Source organism: Nansenia antarctica, assembly GCF_963989245.1.
Source record: "Nansenia antarctica genome assembly, chromosome: 4".
Lineage (NCBI taxonomy): Eukaryota > Metazoa > Chordata > Actinopteri > Argentiniformes > Microstomatidae > Nansenia > Nansenia antarctica.
In genome coordinates, this window is record NC_137689.1 from 24,040,158 (window position 1) to 24,065,315 (window position 25,158).

Consider the following 25,158-nt stretch of genomic DNA (forward strand, 5'->3'; position numbering starts at 1 on the left):
TACCTCCAGAAGATGGCATTAAAACATCAAGGATGCAAGCTTCCGTTAAACCCCGAGGGTCGGTTACTTCTGTGATGACGCGCTCGAACCAAATAAGGTCTACCTTCCGCTACACCCGGCCCCGGTAGACTCGCCAGCCAATGAGGGGGCTCTTCACGAGTGCTTCACCAACCAATCAGGTAGCGGTATTGACCTACCATCCTAGGTTCCGCAAATTCGCCAGCGGGACCCCCCCCTAATATATCGGCACGTAAACGACGGCGTGTTGACAGACAGGCCACGCGAACTCGCAACCCACACTTCACATCTAAACAAAGATGGCAGCCTGCGTCATACGGCGGACCCTGCTGTCCACCGTGAATAAATACAACAGAAAACACGTTCTCCGTGCATTGAATGTTGATTTAAACAACAGACAAAACTCGAACAGAGCGCTGTTATCCTGTTCGTCATGTAGCTTACTCAACCTCCAACAGAAACGGTTCATGTCGTCAAGGTAAGTGACATGCTATGCCAGCTAGCTCTGTTTGTATGCCGTTAGCAAGCTAACTTCGACTAGCTCGCTGAGCCTGACAGTTGTCTCATTTGTGCTAGAATAGTTCATCAGTCGATTAGACAGATTTATCTTTCAACATACTGACGTAGCGCTACTTTACATCTGGTCAATAATGTGTCGTTTGATCGCTATCAAAGCCATCTTAATAATCGCTCTCTGCAGTTGTGTAAAATCGCAGCGAAGGCACAGCATGGCAAGGTCAGCTGCCTGCGTTCCCCTGCACTGTTATGTCATTGTATCCGCTGACGCTTTGCTCATCAGCTTTGAACAAATGTAGTGAGAGTTTGTCATTGGTCAAGCAGATGTTGATCTTTGCACGTTTACTAAAACCCTCCGTAGTCCATGATGCGCCGAACTGCTAACTGTTAAGGCCACACTGCTACGTAGTTACATCCAGGGTTGCCAGGTCTCGCTAACATTTTCCAGCATTGGCCACTCAACCAACCCCCCCCCCCCCCCCCCCCCCCCCCCCCCCAGATATAAAGTACAAGTCAAACAAGATCAAGTGTGTAGCTAGTGTGCAGTTAGTTTGTTGTCTGTTCACTCCCTCAATGCGTAGCTGTTGATCTAAAAGTCTCATGTTAATACATTCTACACACCCACAGTTAAGACTGTTTTTCCATAGTGAAACACATGGTTCCGCTTCTTGTGTTTTGTCTCATCGTCTGAGCTCGGCTCACACAAGCACACTTTAGGTGTAGCCATAACACCATCATCTCTCACACACACACACACACACACTGCATGTAAACATCTAAAACTGTGTGCATTTTCGGTTTTGCATTCATTTTAACCCCGGACATTGCCTTTGTTGTACAGGCCAGAGGGGAAGGTGTTGGAGACGGTAGGAGTATTTGAGGCACCAAAACAGCAGGGGAAATATGAAACAGGACAGGTGAGAGAGAAAGAGAGCCTCTACTTTGCCTTGGCCTGTATTTATTCATTTATTACAATGAATTCCTCTCACTATACCTTCAAGATCATCATCGCCTCACGGGTGCGTGCATGTGTTTTGTCTGTCGTCAGCTGTTCCTGCACAGTGTGTTTGGATACAGAGGGATCGTGCTGTTCCCCTGGCACGCCCGCCTCTACGACCGAGACGTCACTCCGCCCTCTACCACTGAGAGGTGATGATACAGCCATATCAACAGTGTTGACCTGAGGCTTGACATGGGAATGGACCTATCGCTAAGCCACGCCCCCTTTGAAAACTCAAACAAACTATGCTTCACTGAAAGTGACTGACTGACCGACCGTGACTGAATGACATTCAGTGACTTAGAATGGCGGGAGTTGGCACATTTCTGATTTCTGATTTACCACAGCAAGTAATAGACATGTTTTTTTAAAGATGACAAGAATATTTTGTCTAGAAGCTTTTCACCATCAGATATTAGCGAGTTGTTTTTTGCCTGTAGTGACTTTTGCTGTGATGATTGGACAATTTCTATTTCGGGGCGTGACTTAGCGATAGGTCAATTGTGTTGAACCTGTGCGTGACCTAGCTGAGGTCATGATGACCACTTCCTCTCACCCCCCCCACTCTGCTCCCTCTGTCCTCAGCAAGCCTGAACCCCCCGGGGCCCACGGGTCGAAAGAGGTGAAGGGGAAGACACACACATACTACCAGGTCCTGATCGACACAAGGGACTGCCCCCACATTGTGAGTAGGCTATCTGACCCATAATGCCCAAAGTCTCCCCCCATTTACGTCACTATAGCAACCTGCCTTTCCTTTGTGGTCTTTTACACACTGATATAATAATAATAATAATAATAATACATTAGACTTATATAGCGCTTTTCTAGACACTCAAAGACGCTTGATATGACTGACACGTCTGTCTCTTTCAGTCTCAGAGATCACAGACTGAGGCGGTGACGTTTCTGGCCAATCACGATGACAGCAGGGCACTGTATGCCATTCCAGGTCAGTGTGACACGATGCCTAACTCCACAGAGTGGATACGTGGTACAGTCAAGTTGTGCTTGGCAAGAGAATGTCTCCTTCAAGTTTCTCTTCTCTCTGCTCTCTCCCTCTCTCTCTTCCTCTCTTTCTCTCAGGGCTAGACTATGTAAGTCATGAAGACATCCTCCCCTACAACTCCACCGACCAGGTCCCCATTCAGCATGAGCTGTTTGACCGTTTCCTCATGTTCAACGCAGACAAAGGTACACTATGCCAGCTTCACTTAGCTGCCGCTAGCTGTCTCAAGTAGTAGTGATTTCAGACTTGATTTAGACTTGTCTGTTGGACTGGGTCTCTCATTTACGGATCGAGCCGATGGCTACTTAGGGAGGGACCTTTCGTAAGGGCCGCTTTCTTTTATGGACAAAGATTTTTGAAGGCATTTTTTTGACAAAGATTTTTTTTCCTGGTTAGCCTATTAGAATGAGTGCATCGTGCTCTTTGGTTGTTCACGCCCAAGTTTCACGGATCAGCCGCGACTGACTTCCTACGGGTACGTGTCGGTCCTCTTTGCCTCTTGGATGACCTGTCGGCGTGGCCTTTCTCCCCAGTCCCCCCCCTGATCCCCAGGGACACGCTGCGGGCGTGGCAGGAGAAGAACCACCCCTGGCTGGAGCTGTCTGACGTGCACAGAGAGACCACGGAGAACATCCGGGTCACCGTCATCCCCTTCTACATGGGCATGAGGGTACGCTGGGCTGCTGCTACTTCTACTCTCTCAAACACCCGCACTGCATCTATACTGAGCTAAACTCGGAACCTTTTAAACACGTTGAATTGTATTCTGTTTATACTAATGTGTGTGTGTGTGTGTGTGTGTGTGTGTGTGTGTGTGTGTTCTTTTTGCTCTTTTCAATGTCAGGAAGCCCAGAATTCCCATGTGTATTGGGTGAGTGACTTGAATTGTGAGATATGAGCATTTGATCCATGTACTGTAATTGCTATTCAACAATGCTGACAGGAATTGGCTTTGATATCACATTTTGTTGTGTGTGTTTTTTATAGCAAACTGTTTCCAAGTGACTTGTTTCCATGTGCTGTGTGTTGACCCTCCCTCCCTCCCTCCCTCAGTGGAGGTACTGTATCCGCCTGGAGAACATGGGGGAAGAGGTGGTGCAGCTGAGAGAGAGACACTGGAGGATCTTCAGCCTGTCAGGCACTCTGGAGACTGTCAGGGGTAGAGGAGTGGTGGGCCGGGTGAGTTACTCAGAGAGAGGTGTGTGTGTGAGTTACTCAGAGAGAGAGGTGTGTGTGTGTGTGTTTCATCTTTCTTAGTATTCCCTAAGCCCACTGGGTATTCTCCATTTTTATTCCCCCTTTTCCTTTTGTTGAGGTGCATTACTTCCAAATGATTTGTTGTTGTGACCCCAGTGTCATTAACTGTGTGTGTGTGTGTGTGTGGTGTGTGTGGTGTGGTGTGTGTAGGAACCTGTGTTGTCCAAAGAGCAGCCAGCCTTCCAGTACAGCAGTCACGTCTCCCTGCAGGCACCCAGTGGACATATGTGGTGAGTTCTGCCAAACACTATACACACACACACACACACACACACACACACGACTGCTGCCGGCTTATCAATCATACATGTGTTTACAAATGTCAACTTTGTAGTTAAACGCCAATGTAGTGACTGGTCTTTGGCCATGGTCCATGCAACAAACTGATTGCATTCTCTATTTCCAAATGAACCCGTACTCATGACCTCTGCCACTCATTCAAAAGGAAGACAGACTGTTGGACGTTTGAAATGAGGTGTTTGTGTTAGATTGTGAGACAGTTGTCCATCTGACCAGGTCAGTTCCTATGACTCGGCAGTAGTACTAATATGCTGAATTTTACTTTCTAGTTTGTTTCAACCATTTGGCTGGTCAGCTCCAGTAGTTGAACAGGTAGGGAGTTTGGCCGAACTGTAAGACGCGGTCTGGACTGGACTGTCTTGTTTCTGCTTCCAGTATATTGGCTCCAGCCAGGGATCTGTCAGTAACAGTGTTTCCAGTGTGGATCTCAGCACTGTGATAGACTGAATCCGACTTGTTTTCTTTCACTAAGTGGCGTTCCTTGGTTCCTAGTTTGTTGTCATTAGTACTACCTGGTTTGTGCCCAGTTTGAAAATAGTTGTTTGTGTCCTTACTCTTACTGCATTGAGGGGGTTTATTGGACGAGTGTCTTCTAGGTTGTAGTGACTGGAGGATGTCAACAGAGGGACCCAGAGAACATACTGTGTGTGTGTGTGTGAGAGAGACTTTGTGTACTGTAGTAGTATAGTATTGATCCCCCAAGGGGAAATGAAGGTGTTAATTTCAGTAGTAGTGTAGAGCAGTGGGCAGGGCGGTAGGCTTGGCGGGGGGGGGGCAGGGGGCCTCGTTCTCTGACGGTGCCTGTCCTTGTGTCTCTCGCCTCCTGCAGGGGTTCCTATCGCCTCGAGAGGCCCAATGGCACCTTCTTCGACGTCCGCATCCCGCCCTTTTCCCTCGAAAGCAAGAAAGACGATACACCCAACGGCTTCCTGCCTGGCCCTTTCACCTCACTGGCCTGAGAGCCGTGCCACCCTCAACCCCCCCCCCCCCCCCTCTCTCCCGACAAAGGCCTAATGAACAACAACAGTCGCCCCTCTTGCCAATACTGGACACTTTGATCTTTGGTCTAGAATCTTGGATGAACATCAAGGTTGAGGTAGTGAACGTGGCTGTGTCCCTGGTTCTTAGAGCAAAGCGTTGTGAACATGCCCGGGAGCCACTTTGGCTGCACCACCGATTCTGTTTGGCACTTAGACGTGGACCTTTGCTCTGGTAGCACTAGAGCGAGTTGTTGTCCCCAGACAACAGGTGCTGTCATTCTCACAGCTAGCCGCTGATTAAATGTCCACTTGGCTGCACACCGTGGGCAAGAGTAGATGAGTCAGAGGGGCGGGGGGGGGGGGGGCTCTGTCTCAATACGCATACATGGCCTCCTTTTCTCCTCTCCTCTCCTTTCTTGACTCGCTGGGAAGGGCTAGGTTTCCACCATGTTGTTTTACTATTGTGTCGTGTGATAGCTCAGTGGTCACGGAGGAAACGGGGAAGGAGACGAGGAAAGGAAGCTAGTGGACATATTTCAGACCCAGCCAGTCAAGGTTGGCGGTAGGAAGGTGATGTTGAAGTTTAGGGTAGAGGAGCGTCATATGACTGAATTTCAGAACATTAAATGCCAGGATGTGATAACCCTAATATCTATTATGTTTTGGTTTGGGTTCCTCCCAATCCCCATTTTGATCGGTAGTTGTTAGCAGGTTATTGGAGTAAAGGCCAATTCTTTCACACTTGATGCTAAAAGTCTATCAAGTGCTGATCATCACTCCTGAATGGAACACTGTCTGTGTCACCCTGCAATGTAAACCAATGGTGTATTAAGAACTGGTCATAATTAGGGATGGGAATTGATAAGATGTTATTGATACCGAATCTATTATCGATTCTGCTTGTCGGTTCCATTCTTTATTGATTCCCTTATCGATCCCTGATAAATGTTCTGCGCGGAAAAAAATTAGGCCTACACAAGTTTTCAGCGTCAACGCAGCTGTTTTATTATCTCTGTCATATAGATAAATAATGGAAATAAATACGTAATATTTTCTTAATTCATGAGAAATATGATTCAATATTGTGATCCCATGACGTTAGTGGTCTATTACCGCACTCTTTTATTTTGAAGTTGCGAAAACGTCCTATTGTTGTAACGTTCCGGTTATTGTCTGTCAAGAGAACACAGCTCCACTTTGACAAGTGAAAACCTGACTGTGTGTAAACAGAGAATGCAATGCTTAATTTACATATTATGATAACAGGAACAAAACTTGTTCTTGAACACTAGGCAAGATTGATTTACGCTATGGACAGACATAATCAAATGGACTGCAATTACCTTGCTGCGGTAGCTATAGCGTGCCACACACTATCTTGACTAGCTTTGTAATCATTATTTGATAAGCCGATAGCTAGCTATAATGATCAGATTGCTATAACGATCAGAAGCTGTGGTTTTAGGAATTAAAATATAGTGCTCCCAGAAAACTCGAACAGGGACGCTCTGAGCACTCCGAATTTCCAAACAACCAGAGAGCACCCCGGCTTTGCTCCGGCGTGCTCAGAGCCATTTACAAGTAGCAATATTGTAGTTTTTCTTTGTGACACGCTTTGGACCATTTTTTCCTAGACTCCGCCATGACTCCCTGTTGCAAGTTTCAGAGTTTGCCGCACAGTTTTTGCAATGCGCAACTGTCAGCGCATGAAACAAAAAATGCTGGCGTCGCTAAGAGAATCGATAACCTCGGAGGGATACGGTTCTTCTGTATCGAAAAATGTCATGCCGGTTCTCAAGTGGAACCGGTTCTAGATTCCCATCCCTAGTCATAATGTCATCTTTTGGACATAAGTATGGTGTGTACTTTTCTGTTTGTTTTTTGCGGGTTCCGTTACTTTAACATAGACTTCCTAACTCAAGTTTGGAGTGAAAGCCAATAGAGGCACTTACCAGTCACAGATCATAGTAGAGATCAGCAACCACCAGTAGCTATTTAGAAATATGAGATACAAGAGAGCAAGATCAGCGTCACTGATTTGTCTGTTGACCTGAATCCAAAGGTGCACTCTTAACAGCATATGAAGAATATTTGTTTGAGTGCAACCCTGAGACAACGTCAGGTTGAATAAGGTCTTTGGTGTACTTCCTTTCCCCCTGTTGTAAAAGTATTGTTTCTGGGACCTCTTTGATATGGAGGCTGCAACAGTGTGAAGCATTGATTATCATGCTGCTGTTAAGTTGTGCTGCTGTCTTGACATGATCACAGTTGATGTACTGGTCAGAAGAAGCCAGCCATGCATTGTAGATGCCTAATCACTAACATTAGATTCTTGAGGGATCACAATATCTCAAATTGTCAGTGTCACTCTAGTAATCTAACATCTGTTGTTATTTTGAATGCTTTTGTTGATAACATAGATTATCCCTTTATCTCTGCAGCACTTTCTGTATCTCGAATAAAGGCAACTTACAGGGTTGCATGTGTATATTTGTAATTTATAATTATATATAGCAATATTTATGGTGAATATAATTTATTATACATAATGTTCTTAAGAGATCAATATTGTGCAGTTGTATAGCTTCATGTTGCTGAAATCACAATCATTTCGCTTGTGTTTTTGTTAGTTGCTGCCTCAGTTGCATTATGTTTTACGTTTGAAGGGAAAGTTAAAGCAACTTAATGTAAATCTGGCTGAATACATCAGAGATGTTAAATGAATAAAAAATAATAAAGAAAAGCATGATAATCATTCAGTTGTTGTGTTGCTACCACAGTGTGAAGATTAGGCATATGGTTTCCCCTTTTTTTGCACACACACATTGTGTGCGCTTATATACAAGGCCTAATGTATTCAACAGTACAGAAGCTTGTGTGCTGTGTTCTTGTTGCAGTTTTGTTCCAAAGCAAAATACATTTCAAGTCATCTTTATTTATAAACTACATTTGTCTACATTAGAACAATAGTAAAGGCAATAAAATCACAATATATACAATCACAATAACAAGCATAAAGACATACATAGAAAGTACTTAAAGAACATCAACGGGCACAAATCAACCACATTAGGGAAACACTAAAGAATATAACTAGGTTTAAAGTCTGGATTTAAAGGAATCGATGGAGGGGGCAGATCTGATAGAGGATATGCTATTCCACAGTCTAGAGGCTGCGACAGAAAAGGCGCAGTCACCCCTGAGCTTGAGCCTGGATTTCAGCCAGGAGCCCTAAGCTAGACGACCTGAGGGACCTGAAAGTGGAATATGGGGTTAAGAGGTCTACGGTTTAGGAGGCGGCATGCCTATTCAGGGCTTTAAAAACAAACAGGAGGACCGTGAAGTCATTCCTGAACTGCACTGGAAGCCAATAGAGAGAGGCCAGAATAGGGGTAATATGGTCTCTCTTCCGGATACGCGTCAGGAGCCTGGCAGCGGCGTTCTGGACTAGTTGCAGGCGGGACAGGGATGATTGACTAATCCCTGTATAACGGGAGTTGCAGTAGTCTAGTTGTGTGGTTATGAATCCATGGATGACCTCAAGATCTTTGGATGAGAGAAAGGGCTTGATTTTGGTAATTGTATGTAGCTGAAAGAAACTGGCTTTCACTACTGTATTTACCTGCTTGTCAAACTTACAGGCGGGGCCGAATGTCACACAAACGTTTTTGACGAGGACCCAGATTGCTTAGGCTGTTGGTGATCAGTTTGGTGGAGTCAGGGGTGCCGAATAGGACCACTTAAGACTTGCTTTCATTCAGCTGTAGGATGTTTTGTGCCATCCAACACTTGATGTCCTCCCACATGAGACCGTATGGGTTGCAGAGCAGTGGTCATTTTGTTTCAGGGGGAGAACAAGCTGTGTGTCGTCTAGGGCTGGGCAAACGCTAAACATTTCTTTTTCAATAATCACAAGAATTAACGATCAATTATCGATTAATCGATAAGCTTTTTTTTTTCATAAAAAAAACTAGGGCAGAAATAACAAGCATGTTTTCCTTGGGGAAAAAACTTTATTTGTGTTGCTATTGCACACATTCAAACTAGACACTACAGTCAGATAACAATCCTCTTAAACAAGGCAGTGAGTAGCCTAAATTGTTTAACTTAAACACATTTTACGTTATAAATAAAAATATAGAAAATAAGTAACACCATAGAAGCAGTAATAAAAAAAAACAGTTACTCACAAATAGGAGGATGACTGAAAACGTTAGTGTCCTTAAGAGCGTCCAGCTTAACTTAAATGTAAACTCCAGCGAGAGACTGTAGGCGGCAGGCCTACTGGTTCTTGTTCAGAAAGATGATCATGTTAACATGTTCAGGGGTGAGAGACGAACGCAATCTGGTGACACGTGGACAAACTAATTTCCATTATTATTATTCAAAAAAATAATATATATATATATGATTAATGATTATCGATCAAAATATTTTGTGATCGACCAAGATCCTTATCGATCAATTATCGATCGTCGATCATTGATGCCCACCCCTAGTGTCGTCTGCATAGCAATTGAAAGAAATGTTGTACTTTTTCATAATTTGACCACGGGGAGGCATGTAAATGGAGAACAGGCTGGGACCCAGGATGGAACCCTGTAGGATCCCACAGGAGACACTGACTGGGAGAGAGGAAGAGTTGGCTGTATTGACAGAGAAGCTTCTATTGCTGATGAAGGATGTGAACCAGGTCAAGGCAGTGCCACCAATACCAACCCCATACTAGGGCTGCCACAAACGATTATTTTCATAGTCGACTAGTCACCGATTATTTTAACGATTAGTCGACTAATCGGATCATAAGTTACAGCTTATCGCACAATTACTCAATCGCTCTTATTTAGCTATCATCTTCTAAATCAGCGTCTAAATTTAGCTTGAAGTTGTTAGTTGTTGTTGTAGGCATGTGCTAACTAAAAATAAAGACAATTAAAATGATTGTTCACTCAAAAATAGATATTTTAATGAACTTTGCAGATTTATTTCTGGCATCACTTGCATGTAATGTAATGTAAAGAGTAGTAGAGGGTGCAAACTGCTGAGTAAAATGAGGTAGGCTAGGCACTAGGCAACCAAAAGAATACAAAAACAAAAATAAATACTTGTACAGAGTACAAAAGTTTTGCTTTGCTTCACTCATCTCATAGTAGAACGCGCCTTCTTTGCACTGTAACGTTAAGACAACATTTTTAGCTATTTGATAAGTATCGCTTTGATGACAACGTAAAATAATGTAAGAAGGCTTTTAACGTAACGATATCGTTAGCCAATAACAAGCTAACTAGCTTACCGAGACGAGCCATCGTCTTCCTCGTCATCTGCCACAACGTGCTTCCTTTTTAGATGCTCGCGCATCATAGACGTGCTGCCATGATAAGCGAGTTCAGCTTTGCAAATTTTACATTTTACATTCTTTTTTTCAACGTTGTGGTTGAAATGCTCCCACACATTAGAGGTACGAGGACAGGAAGACATTTCTCTGTTTGTTTTTCCGGGGAAGTCACGTGTGCCCCGGATGACCGACACTGCGCATGTACATCAAAGACACTGGGAGACGCTAGCCAGTGGCAGCTTCAGGGAAGAAAAACGAATGCTTATCGAATGAAATGAATGGTCTTTATTGTCATTGATATAGTACAGGTACCAAACAACGAAATTTGGGAGGGGGGGGCTCCCCTGGTGCTAGGAAAAAAAAACAAAAAAAAAACGCTTATTTCAGCTCCAAAAAAACATGCGACTACGGCGATTACCAAATATGTCGGCGACGATTTTGGTAGTCGACGTCGTCGTGGCTAGTCGACTAATCGTGGCAGCCTTACCCCATACTGGAGACGGTCAAGTAGGAATGCCGTGATCTACTGTGTCGAACACTGCGCTGAAGTCCAGAAGAATCCGGATGGCAGAGTCAACAGAGGGGAGCAGGTCATTAGACACTATGGCCAGCTCTAAAACAAGACTGACATCTTTCCAAGATGTTATTTTGGTGTAGGTAGGGCAACAGTTGGCAGAGAATGACCTTTTCAAGAATGTTTGACTGGAATGGGAGTTTAGAGATTGGTCTGTAGTTACTAGGCAAGGTGGGATTTGGACCACTGTGTGCTTAAAGCAGGTTGGAACGGTGCCAGAGAGCTGTTGATGATAGAGAGGATGCTGAGACCGGCTGTGTGAAAGACATCCTCCAGGAGAGCAGTGGGCATAATATCAAGGGGGCAGGTTGCAGGGTTCATAGAAGAGACGATCTCTAAAACAGTCCAGGTCAGACGAACAAGCCAGTGGGACAGCTAGGACACATGTTTATTTATTTATTTATTTTTGTTTATTTATTGGAAGGATCCCCATTAGCTATACCCATAGGCATGAGCTACTTTTAGTGGGGTCCACATTTAAAACATACATTACAAATAACATTTGACATAAACCTACTTTAAATTACAAATATCAAACATTAAAATATATCATACATTATACAATTTTACAGTTGGCATAATATAAAACACTTACATCTCTAGTTACATAAAAATAGAACAAATTACAACCATGTTGAGAGGACGACACATTTCCATCTACGGTGCGTCACCATCTAGTGTCACAAGTTTGCTGTACCCAGGTGTTTCCTTATCTGCTTTTTGAACATACTTTTTGAACTTGTCACGTTTATCATTTCTGTTGTGGGGGAAATGTTGATTCTGATGTTCTCACCTTTGCTCATGAACATTTTTGAAAATTCTTCACACTTCGTTAAGGATACATCTATGCAGGAGATGAGATTTAGTAGGTGAAAAGGGAAGAACTTAATAAAATATAGCAGCACTATGATCAGACAGACAAGCATCAATTATTTATATTTATTGCAATTTGAAAACCAAACGCTACATGCATAAATTCACTCAATAGAGGCTTAACAGCGAACATGAATATTAAAATCCCCAAGAATCAGAATTCTGTCAGTGTTTGAGAGTCTGCAAATTGAGGAATAAAGTCTATGTATTCTTGGCGGGAGATACACAAGCAATCAAAAGAGGATTGACCAAGCCTAATGTAACTGGCTGCACCTCAAAGTTGACGGTTGTTCTTTTCTACTTCTCTTCGATTTAGTTAGTTGCTCGGGCCTGATGGGTAGTGATCTTGACTGGGTCTATTTCGTCACCCTCTTAAAATAATGGCATGTCATATTTGATATATATATTTTATTTTAAGTCCTATTTTATATTTTACGTCCTATTTTCAAGTTTTGAGAAAAACGGAATAAACTGAACCAAAATGTATTTTTGGGAGGTACATTTTTGTGTAAAATAAGATAGACAATATGATATTTAGGCAAAGACATTTTCTCCTCAAAAGTGACTTACACCATTATTTGAAGAAGGTGACGATTTGCAGAATTTATACTCATTTACTAACTAACGAACATGACAATGGCATGGTACACCTGTCTTCTGTGTCTTGTTTTTGTTTGTTTTGTTCTCATTTTGACCGTACCTAGTTAAAGCCGTCATTGGATGCCATTGTATGGAAGGCATTATGGCCTCAGACTCAAACAGACCTGGCACCAGCAGCACAGCATCTTGTTTTCTGTCATCACAAATGAAATCCCACAGACATATTCTAATTTCACTGAGAACAGCTGGTCTGTGACAGACCTGCCTGTGTGCCTGTTCATGCCTGTGACAAGTTGTTGTCGAGGTGACAAGAGAACCTGATGGGTTCAGCGACATGCCGGTGCCACAGTGATTCTTTCCAAGTGAGCCGGTCTGAGAAGGAGGGGGTGAATGGGTTCACACAGGGGGGTTCAGTTGTCTACTCCTGGATTTGGGAGAATGAGAGAGCAGAGAATATTCTGCTGCAACGTCATTCTTTTTCTGCGGCTGCTGATTGGTTGTTTCCGCCTTCCGCAGGGGGACATTTACCTGTCAGCGGGCCAATGGTGCCATGTTCCAGGTGGCCATCCCCTCCTTCTCACTGGACAACCATGGGAACAACGACAGCCCCTGCTCCTTCCTCTTCTGAGAGAGACGCCTGGAGAAACGGCTCAACCAGTACTGACCTAGCTTCTCTTAAATGGGATGGACCCAGTCTCAACCATTACTGACTAGCTTCTGGACCCAGTCTCAACCAGTACTGACTAGCTTCTCTTAAAGGGGATGGACCCAGTCTCAACCAGTACTGACCTAGCTTCTCTTAAAGGGAATGGACCCAGTCTCAACCAGTACTGACCTAGCTTCTCTTAAAGGGAATGGACCCAGTCTCAACCAGTACTGACCTAGCTTCTCTTAAAGGGAATGGACCCAGTCTCAACCAGTACTGACCTAGCTTCTCTTAAAGGGAATGGACCCAGTCTCAACCAGTACTGACCTAGCTTCTCTTAAAGGGGGTGGCCTCTACTGTACATGTGTTCTCTCTTACCTCTAAAACCTGAGTTATGCTCAATCCGGGGTCTGCTGTGTCTTTGGTGATTCTTAGGAGAAGCAGAGTGGAGTGTGTACGCATCCCATACAGTCATGTGATGATAAAGGATGTCCCTTCCCCTTAGCGTCAACCAATCATGTCGATGCGGTGCTATACGGATCCCTCTGCATTGTTACAAAAATATGGGGTGCACAGCATCCCTGCACGGAGCTTGATTTGGTCTCCAACATGTTGCCGAAGGCTCCACAATTCCATGTTTACATATGGATTACATCCTGATCAAGAACAAATTGACGTTTAGGCAAACCATCATCCACTCAACCATTGAGCATACCTGAGACCATACACATTTATTTTAAATGCCTCTCTTTAAGGGTATATTCAATGTCTCCTGACATTTCAACCAGGACAAATATTGAGTTAGTTATGTGCTAAACGTTTCTTTAGATGTTTTGTAGAGGTCAAGTATGCACATTGTTGTTGTCACTTACGGTAGTTGCTAACCTCTTTGTGGTGTTTATTCATTTGTATTTGTTATCAGCCTTATACTTACATATATAACTGATACCACTAATGTATTAAACACTTTCAAATCACTTCCACATAGCTCTCGTCTAAGGCAGTGTAAATTATTTTTATCCAGATATGCATCACATTCAACATGCCTTTTTGGACCAGATGAGCACACTTTCAATACTAGCTATGTAGTTCCCTCAGTGTAACACTGAACAACCTACCTCTCAAACACTGACTCAAACAGTGCAGGAAAACAGACCATCTCTTTATCTTTTTGTTGTTGTAGTTTTTTGTGTTTTTTCTGAACATAGATAGTGAAGAATGATGGGTTTGGGAAAAAAATAAGCTTGCTGTTGGAACAGTAGATTATTTGGTGTTCAAAATGTTTGTAGCAGTGCTTGCCTCCTTTTACATGGGAAGATGTACATGTATTTGTCCGTTCAGTCTATAATACCAATGAAATTGGTATTTGAACTGTTGAACTGTTGATGTAGATCAGAAAATTGTGGGAATTTGAATGTTTCGAAGGGACACAAAAAGATGACGTAACCAAATACTCTGGGCTACTTTGTGTTATCAGTGTGTAAAAAGACCTTCGAACGAGAACTGTTGTTTATGCCTCAGCTGACTGTCCTTGACAGGCCAGTTTTTGGATAACGATAACCTATACGATGCCTTTTGTATTTCTCTGAAAATGTGGGTATTTTATCTACCCTTTAAGCTGTGACACCTAATAGGGTATGAGATGGGCTCAAAGCCTCCAATACCCTCACCTTTTCATTACAAAAAGTAGTTTTTTTGTTTTTAAACCTTTAAGATGTGATGCAATGGATATTATCTTTGGCTCATACACTATCATGAACAAATTGGGGTCAAACACAATAGACATGATCTGCGGTTTTCTCCCCATCTGTTAATGAAATATATCGCAAACGTGTTGCACTGAACTGTGTTTCCTATGAAAAAACTCCATTGTAGTGTTGGTGCCCAGTAAAATCTGCTATTATAGGGTACGGGTAAGATTGGGAATCGTTTAGGGATCGCTTCATTCTATTTTACTGGATAACTACTAGTTCACCAGATAAGACTTACAGTAATTCTGTAACTGCTAAGTGTTTCTGTAACTAATAAATATGTCATAATTATGTGTTCATGTGTTTGTGAATTGCTGCCGCATAAACACTGCTGCTTGACTGCACTCAGCTCAAGACCTCAGCTGTAGATCTTCTCATACAATTTGGATGAATACATGTATCATGTGATGGGTCTCTGTGTCTCAGGAATGTGTTTGCTCTCTGACCGTCTTGTCTGTGCAGGGGGACGTTTCGCATAGAGAGGATGGACGGATCCCACTTTGATGTGCGCATTCCACCCTTCTCTCTGGAGAGCAACAAGGAGGACAAGGCTCCCCCTGCTGGCTACGACTCGTAGAGCTGCGCTGACACCTCGCCCCCCCCCCCCCTCCTCAGCAGTTACCGCCAGCTCCATGTCCTCACCTCTTCACTTAGGTGTCTCTTCTTTCATTGTCATTATTTATCTGGTGTAGTTCAGGTGTTAGGATTCAGCCATTTACAGCTAAATAATAAAACATCCCAAAAACAGATGCTGGAACACATTGAGGAAACACTTTGCACTGGTGATAAAAATACTAACAGAAGTTATGCTATTAGAGGGATGCCCTACGGTGGTGCTAGAGTTGTTAAAAAAAACAGGCTCATAACATATTGCGCTGTCTAGAGTTGGTAACAGCATGGTAGCTGCATAAAAGTTACTGGTGTGTGGTGAGTTTTCTGGTGCATGATGTCTGCGGTGGCATCACCCCCAAGTGGGAGCTACACATTGGTAGTGATGAGGCGAGTTCTCCACCAGGGACAATGTGAGCTCTTTGGGTGTCTAGAAAGGTGATGTATAAATACAATGGTTTATTATTACTAACTGACAGATTTTTTATTTTTATTTTATTTTATCTCAAACACTGTGAAGATGAGAACTGAATAGTCTTCCCTTTCGTCAGTTGAACCACCTGTGAAAAAGGTTACAGTAACCATTGGTTGTTGAATTAACAACATATTGCTGCAAATAGATACAACAAACAACTCAGCACCACTGGCCTAAAATATGATCAATCATGTCAAATATGATTGATGACTGATATCTTTCTCTGGACATTTGTCAGTCATACTGTAAGCTAGTCAAGGAGAAACCTTGTAGGTGATTGACAGGTGTATTAAGACTCCTAATTCAGGTCATTACGACAGAGAACCACATATACAGTGTTCCCAACAGGACTCTATTTGGCCTTTTGAAAGTCTATAGAGGTGACCCACATAGTTTATTTTAGCACAACAAAAGCTGCTGGGCAAGGTGAGCACAGTGGGAGATGTGTTGGACTGTGTGTCTGAGTGTCTCCCAGACAGCTGCGGGGATGTAGAGGGACAACAGAGGTCATACGTTCCACATCTCCCTGGAAAGAAGTAAAATTAATGAAAATGTGAAATAAAGTGAGAGCATAACAGCCATTTGACAGCCATGTTCCTCCTTGTGCAGCACAATGTCATGAGTGTGAATGAATCCATTTTGTATTTTGTATGAAGATGTGAAAATGAATAAAGATGATTTATGAAGGTGGTCTCCTCAGTTGCTGTTTATGTTGAGATTTAGAGGGTGTTTATACTTTTTAAAACATTTGCTTGTTACGTAATGGGAGTAGAGCTGTGTACCCACGGTCATCTTGCACCGTTTCTTACATACTAGCCTACATCTCATATTAGGGCAATGTCCAAAAGTTCATACTGCAACCTGTTGAATAGCTGTCGCCCTGTGTACAGTGAATTGATATGGAAAGGTACATTTAGTATAACATCCTGACATTTTATGCATACTCAATTTTGCATACTGCAAAACGTTCTAAGCTTCCATACTGAAAATATGCCTACTAAATAGTGTATAGTATGAATGTTCAGACAGCGTAATTGGGCCTGTGTTGAGTTAGTTTGCAGTATAACCACCAGATGTCACCAATATAGGCTATGTGTATGTGCTGGGCTTAATGTGGCCATTCACAGTGAATGCTACTATTGATCTGTATCTCCATTCCGTCTGTATTGCCAGCCATTTACAAAAATGTGTATACGTTGTTTTTCTATACACTTCAGTAGGCCTACTATTGTGGTAATGAAATAATAACTTATTTTTCATTCATATGGGGAATATTCACATTTTACAGTTGGTGTACTGTAAGTAGTTGAATTAAATCATTACCAGCTTGACAAGACAAAATGACAGCATTGATGACATAATTGACACCTCTGAAACTCGCAAAATGCACTGATCATTTCAAATTGAACAAAGTAAAAGTCCTTCCTTTTGATCATTATTGTATCATTTATCATCATACAGTATCCTTTTTCTTCTATGCTACTGTCCACTTTTGGATTTATCAACAATTTGAGTCTGGCAGATCAAACTGAACCAGATTAAAGACTCTACACAGGAGACAAGTCAAGGTGAGGATTAGGACTAGGAAATGTCAAAGTCAACGTCTTTTTTAATATCCACATCAGTAGCACTGTCTGCCAATGTTTCAACATTATACTGCTTATATGCACTTACTGTAACATCACATGGATGTATACTAACTGTACTAACATACTAACAACCACAGGATGGCACCCAACCCTGAGCATCGCAGATACGATAACACAGGTGAGGGTTGATCCACAGATGGTTTGGTTAAGAATACATTTCGTGACGTTAGAATTATAAGGTTCTATCTCCATTTCTGGTCAAAATTGAGTTTTTTACATAATCTGATCCATTAGGTGTTTATTAATACCTGTGTGGTATTATTTTTTAAATGTTGACATTTTTTAGTTAGTAATTAATAAAATACAAAGGTTCCATCTCACAAAACATAATGGAATGTAAAAACTTTGACGCTCAATATCTCTGAACTACCCGAAACGGAGATAGAACCTTATAATTCTAAGCTCACGATTTGAATCAGAGGTTATACCCTCAAAATCCAATACGAAATATCTTGCTGTAATATTAAATAGAAATATATAATTTCTATTTAATATTACAGTCCAGGCAGTAACCTGAAAATGCAATGCTGACCTCTCTTGATCTGTGTAATTGTAGTAAAATAACAATGTACTAAAGTCTCCTTCTAATTCAGCCCCTTTGGCTGGAGATGCAGAGAGTGTCAGGGACAACACTCTTCCCCTCCTCATGTGGCGTCACCATCACAGCGACTCTCTGAACTTTGTGCCAAACTTTGTGGCCTTCCTCCACAGTCTGACTGATGAGTATGTTCCTTTTTATCACAGTTGCTAAGCCACCCACAATAGACTATTAAAGTCTGAGGAGACATAAATATGTGCAGTTACACTCTTTCCTCAAGATGTATAATGTAGTCAGGGTACAAAAACCCTTAGAGTATTGATACCAAACTTTCCCATTGATGGGGGTTCATGGGGTTCAACAGACAGTTGCTGGTTCTTTGCTATCTGTTTATCCTAAAAGCCCGCTGACACTAAAGGTCAGGTTGTGTTTTTCAGGCAATGGTGTATACTAACAATGGTGTATACTAACAATGGTGTATACTAACAATGGTGTATACTAACAATGGTGTATACTAACAATGGTGTATACTAACAATGGTATATACTAACAATGGTATATACTAACAATGGTGTATACTAACAATGGTGTATACTAACAATGGTGTATACTAACAATGGTGTATACTAACAATGGTATATACTAACAATGGTATATACTAACAATGGTATATACTAACAATGGTGTATACTAACAATGGTGTATACTAACAATGGTGTATACTAACAATGGTGTATACTAACAATGGTATATACTAACAATGGTATATACTAACAATGGTGTATACTAACAATGGTGTATACTAACAATGGTATATACTAACAATGGTGTATACTAACAATGGTGTATACTAACAATGGTGTATACTAACAATGGTATATACTAACAATGGTGTATACTAACAATGGTGTATACTAACAATGGTATATACTAACAATGGTGTATACTAACAATGGTGTATACTAACAATGGTGTATACAATGGTGTATACTAACAATGGTGTATACCAACAATGGTGTATACTAACAATGGTGTATACTAACAATGGTATATACTAACAATGGTATATACTAACAATGGTATATACTAACAATGGTGTATACTAACAATGGTGTATACTAACAATGGTGTATACTAACAATGGTGTATACTAACAATGGTATATACTAACAATGGTGTATACTAACAATGGTGTATACTAACAATGGTGTATACTAACAATGGTATATACTAACAATGGTGTATACTAACAATGGTGTATACTAACAATGGTGTATACTAACAATGGTGTATACTAACAATGGTGTATACAATGGTGTATACTAACAATGGTATATACTAACAATGGTGTATACTAACAATGGTATATACTAACAATGGTGTATACTAACAATGGTGTATACTAACAATGGTGTATACCAACAATGGTGTATACTAACAATGGTGTATACTAACAATGGTGTATACCAACAATGGTGTATACTAACAATGGTATATACTAACAATGGTGTATACTAACAATGGTGTATACTAACAATGGTGTATACTAACAATGGTGTATACTAACAATGGTGTATACAATGGTGTATACTAACAATGGTATATACTAACAATGGTGTATACTAACAATGGTATATACTAACAATGGTGTATACTAACAATGGTGTATACAAACAATGGTGTATACTAACAATGGTGTATACTAACAATGGTGTATACTAACAATGGTGTATACTAACAATGGTATATACTAACAATGGTATATACTAACAATGGTGTATACTAACAATGGTGTATACTAACAATGGTGTATACTAACACTGGTATATACTAACAATGGTGTATACTAACAATGGTGTATACTAACACTGGTATATACTAACAATGGTGTATACTAACAATGGTGTATACTAACAATGGTGTATACTAACAATGGGCGAGCATGATAAGGTAAGGTTTCCATAGTAGTCATGCACAGATATACTATATCTGAATGTATAAGAATGATAATGGACATTGACATCCACAACTTACCACAATACTATACGGTCATTGGCAGTCACTATACCTGTAACTGGACTCTAACACTGTAACAATGACCATGATTACTAGTATAATCATGTAAAGGCAACATGTTTCTATAGAAAGGAAATGTATATAGGAAATGTCCTTATTCTGCTTGTTATAACACAACTCAACCCTGTAGAATCACAGTCACTGCATTGTGACCGATTACTTTGAACCATAATTCCAATAGTCATGTTCTTTTCAGTATATTCTAGAAGTCAGTTCTCAATGGTCATTGGTCCGTATTATAGCTACTTAATTTGTTGTTTAAGTTCCCTAAACTCTATGAAATCTTTGAATGCCCTGTCTCCTGTTTGTGATCGAAATAGATGGGAAAAACTAAATTTGCTAAAGTATGCACAGGCTTTGCGACACCCTCTTATCGACATACCCACCAGAACTTCTCCGTGTTGTGGGTTTTGATGCTCTGAGAGCCGTGACCCTACCAGCATCCAGGCAATCTTGCTCTGGATTAGAGGGGGCTAAGAAGGGAGCCAGTGCCCGGTGCTCTGCCAGCAGCTGCAGCCAGACCGCCCACGCAAAGTGGGAGGAGGAAATGGCTGATCTGAAGAGGGAATTCAAGTACCGCACTCTGGAAGAAGGCACGTCTGGCAGTGGTTCCAGATGCAGCTGTTCCAAGTGTGCAAGGTACCACACACCTTCCCCAACTGCTTCCGGGCGGAAGTAAGTCAAAGTACTGTAACACAATTACAAACTCTATTAAGTATATTTAAACATACTTCAATGAGGATATACATTACCTGTATACACATGTTTAGGGTCACCTAAGCCTAACCCTATATTTTTTGGGTTGAGTACATACATTTTGATGGTTTTTGTAAATATGTGTAAATATGCTTCTGCAGGTCTAAAGCCTATAGCGAATATAGATGGGAACGGGAGTCGACCAACACAATCAAAGGTAGAATGGAAGTGGAACCATGAAAGTCATCTTGTTTTACCCTTGAGATGATCCAGGAAAGAGACACTCACAGATGTGGTTCAAATCCTACCCCAAAGTCAACCTGACCAAAACCAGCTGACACGAAGTTGCACCAAGGAAGCTCTTTGTGAAATCCTTATAGCATTCTACTCAATTGCATTGGAAATTCATGATATGGCAGAGAAAGACTCATGTGTGTCCCTTGCAGCCAGTGACTATATTGGAGGTGTGATTTTCCAGTTAGATGATCTTGTTGTTGCAAGCTCTTCCTCCTCAGAAGACAGTCTCAGAATTTCTTGGAGACTTTCTTCCCATCGCCCCTCCCTCAATAATATGCAAAAGGTCCGTAGCAATAATGAGGCAATAATATCATCCTGCAACTTGCCAAGTATTCAGATACTCTGCAGTGAGGAGTTCAGGACAGCCGCTAAAAGGCCAGTCAGCAAAGCTCTTCTTTGATCTTCAGAGAGTCTGATGTCAGCCATGTTTAGCCACTCCTCAGACTCATTGAGTTATCAACTTGATCTTCTTGAGATGTCGGATGAAATTGAATTGTCCGAAATAGACATAGTTGACATAGTTGACACATTGGTGGCCATCCTCTGCAGTTTAACCACTTTTCAGGACAAAGACAAATGCACCTTCTCCCCAGCTTTGGCCATCTATGAATGTGTAGAGTATGTGTAGAGTTCTTCAGACTGAAAGTGTTGTCCCTTAAAGCTGAACAAGACTCTATCATGGAGGAGTTATGGGGCCTCTTCCGCCATTAAATCCCACGTCATTGAGAGCTCCAAATACACAGAAACACCCAAAGCTGAAGAGTCACAGAAGTCAGCTGAGTTAAACAGAGTTCCTAACCAATCAACTTGTCCAAAAGCCAGCCATATAGATGTTGACATTGACAACCAACCCAGTGTTCTATCTAGGACTCCTTTTCCTTCAAAGCAGCCTATTGAAGATCATTTCCCCCTAATCCACTCAACAGTGGATATAGAGATAACTACAAGTCTGGGAAAGAAAACAGTTTCAGTCCTGCCAATCGAAGGAGAACTATCTCTGCCATAGTCAAAACCATTATGGATAGTTATCACACTGGTGGAGGAGGACCATTTCACATCTGGCCCTAAACTAAGCTCTGCTGTGAGAGCACTGGACAAGATGATTTCTGAATGAATGAATGGTCTTTATTGTCATTAATATAGTACAGGTACCATACAACGAAATTTGGGAGGGGGGGCTCCCCTGGTGCTAGGAAAAAAATACTAAAAACAAGAAGGGAAAAGAGCTGGTTTACATAAATAAAACATAAATAAAACTTCTGCAGGGAGTATAAACACTTTCTTTTTCACCGACCAAGGAGCTCCTTATTGCATATTATGAGTATGCCAATACTACTGCTGACCTTGATACAGCCAGAGATTGTATTCCTCAGGCTGTAGATGTAAAACACAGAAACAAGGGGATTCAGCGTTTCCTGCCCAAGATCCCCAAAATGACGATCTACATTACGATACAGTAGACGTCTTAGTATCTTTGTCGTCAAATACTGTTGTGTCTGTTTGAAGTACAATATTAATATTCTTTTAATTGCAAGGTTTGCCTTTGGTTGTTTCATTGGCTCTCACATTTCAGCTTCCCCAGAGGAACACAAAGAAGCAGCATGTCCAGTGCCCTGACCAGGGCCACACTGAAATTGGCAGCAATCGCCAGAGTAAGTTAATTGTTGGATAGCATACAGCATCTTTGGACATAAAGCACCTTTCAGAATACCATTATAGAGTCATGTTTTGATTTATTTTGCGCTGTTCTTTTGCAGGCCTTTATGGAGAGAAGAGACCTGCCACCTCTCAACCGAACGAGACCTGCAGACGTTGCTTTATCGGCAGGATGTTGGGTGCCATGGCCAAAGCCATACCGAACCCTTTGAAATGTTGTTCTAAACAGAACTAGCCAAGCCATACTTGCTTAATCTTGCATATCATCTTGTAGGATCCTTTTACCATCCTTTATTCATTATTCATTCTATGAAGACATAAAACAATACATTATTCACTGCAAGTGTTATTGCTGTTTTTCTGAATTTTGAATCAATTCAACTATGTTGTTTGATAATTAGCTATAATGTAAGCACCATGGGGTAAGATTACCATGCGTCTTAGAACTACGCACTCTCTTTTAGATGTTTTAGATTTTTTACATGCCAAATTCAGCAATTATTCCTATAAAAATTTAGATCCAGAAGCGTTTTTTAATGTTGTCTATCCATAAAACTCTATCTCTCACTATCTCTCTTTCACCCTCTCTCTCTCTCTCTCTCTTTCTCTCTCACTCACTCACTCACTCACTCACTCACACACACACACACACACACACACACACACACACACACACACACACACACACACACACACACACACACACACACACACCCTTTCCATTGATGTCTAGCAGACACACTCGAGGAAGACACCATAGTCACCATACCGCGTCCCTAACATGTTTAGTTACGCTCTCGGCATTGAAGTTATCTTTTGTTTTAGGTTAAATAACCTCTGAGTTGTTTTACTCATTCGCGTTGGAAATTGTTCGGTTTGCATAACACTCGATATTATTCAAGTTCCTAATAACGGTCGTGTGCTCTCTGGATTAACTCCGCGCCCTGGAATTAAGACTTGTGGAAGCGCACGGGGAAACCAAGCGCATCTTTTCTCTTTGCGGGTCAGTGACTTGGGTGTTTTCTGGCTCACTGCGATTTAAAGGAGGTTGTTGATGATCTTGCCATGGCTGATCATTCGCGTTCTGTCTTGATTTTCCTATTGCGCCGACCTTGTGATGCGCGTGTGATTTGTCACTCTTATTATTGTTGGAAAAGTTGTTTTATTTCGACTATCTTTATGTGAGCTGCGTTTGCTGGTCCACTCTTGCCTGGAAGTAGCAATGTGGCAGATAAGGTGAAATCACCATTTGGAAAACTGGGTTTGCGACGCAACATGGGGACTAAACAGACGAAGGGGACCGGGTCGGACACCGGGACGTGTTCGCTGCTCGGTGCATGGAGGCGGACCCTGCAGGGTCCACGGCGGGGGTCCGGTGAACGTCTCGGACGTGGTGGTGGCACTCCTCCTCCGCCCTACCAGCGACGCATAGGGATGGTCCAGGAGGTCCTGGTGATGGCCAAGGATGGGAGGCAGGAGGATGCCACTCAGCTGTTGAAAACACTCCGACAGGTGAGAGCAGCAGCATCCGTCCGTCTTGGTAGTTCAACCCAACCGTAACTTTAGAGTGTTAGAGAGAACGGGCATCAACTGGACTTTATTCGTGATGACGTGACTTTATGAATCAACAGTTAATGTGACGGGCAGGAATATAAACAGGAGGACAGGGACAAGAGACACGCCAATATTCGTGAATATTATAGATTGCTGTCCACAGACCAAACCCGAAGTATCTATCTCTCTCTCTCTTTGTTTCTCTCTCTCTCTCTCTCTCTCTCTCTCTCTCTCTCTCTCTCTCTCTCTCTCTCTCTCTCTCTCTCTCTCTATCTATCTATCTATCTATCTAATCTATCTATCTATCTATCTATCTATCTATCTATCTATCTATCTATCTATCTATCTATCTATCTATCTATCTATCTATCTATCTATCTATCTATCTATCTATCTATCTATCTCTCTCTCTCTCTCTCTCTCTCTCTCTCTCTCACACACACACACACACTCTCTTTCTCATACACACACACACACACACACACACACACACACACACACACACACACACACACACACACACACACACACACACACACACACACACACATGCTCAACCTTGGTACTCAACCCTGTAGCAGTAGGAAGATTCTTGATGAATAAGGCTTAGAAATCTAACTGATTAAAAACCCATGCCTGCAGTTAGGACTGGTGTTTGTAAGATTGAGATAAGTGGAGGGCCTTTTGACCTACATTGTATCTCCCCCCCTTCAACCTTCTCTGGTTTCATTTTTGCAATTCAATAGGCC

General features: G+C 41.9%; 2 protein-coding genes across 3 annotated transcripts in view; both read left to right on the top strand.

Moving 5' to 3' along the window:
- Positions 1 to 310: 310 nt before the first annotated feature.
- On the top strand, positions 311 to 16,593 carry LOC308155497 (polymerase delta-interacting protein 2-like; the record flags this gene model as incomplete). 2 transcript variants are annotated; one of them, XM_080528825.1, is made up of 11 exons in its annotated part: positions 311 to 496; positions 1,376 to 1,451; positions 1,583 to 1,683; positions 2,120 to 2,219; positions 2,411 to 2,486; positions 2,621 to 2,728; positions 3,077 to 3,213; positions 3,388 to 3,414; positions 3,597 to 3,722; positions 3,951 to 4,030; positions 15,322 to 16,593. In XM_080528825.1, the coding sequence occupies exons 1-11, from the start codon at positions 318 to 320 to the stop codon at positions 15,434 to 15,436; spliced, it is 1,125 nt and encodes a 374-aa protein (XP_080384951.1). In that variant the 5' UTR covers positions 311 to 317. The 2 variants fall into 2 exon arrangements, with proteins under 2 accessions (XP_080384951.1, XP_080384950.1); XM_080528824.1 differs by lacking the exon at positions 15,322 to 16,593 and adding an exon at positions 4,930 to 5,059.
- A 7,639-nt stretch (positions 16,594 to 24,232) lies between these two features.
- Positions 24,233 to 25,158, top strand: part of LOC308155910 (leucine-rich repeat-containing protein 75A-like) — a gene marked incomplete at its 3' end in the record, with an annotated part of 17,969 nt that continues 17,043 nt past the window's right edge. The window contains exon 1 of the mRNA XM_080529276.1: positions 24,233 to 24,367. Within this exon, the coding sequence (XP_080385402.1) occupies positions 24,290 to 24,367 (78 nt within the window). The 5' untranslated portion in view covers positions 24,233 to 24,289. The remainder of the gene's footprint in view (positions 24,368 to 25,158) is intronic.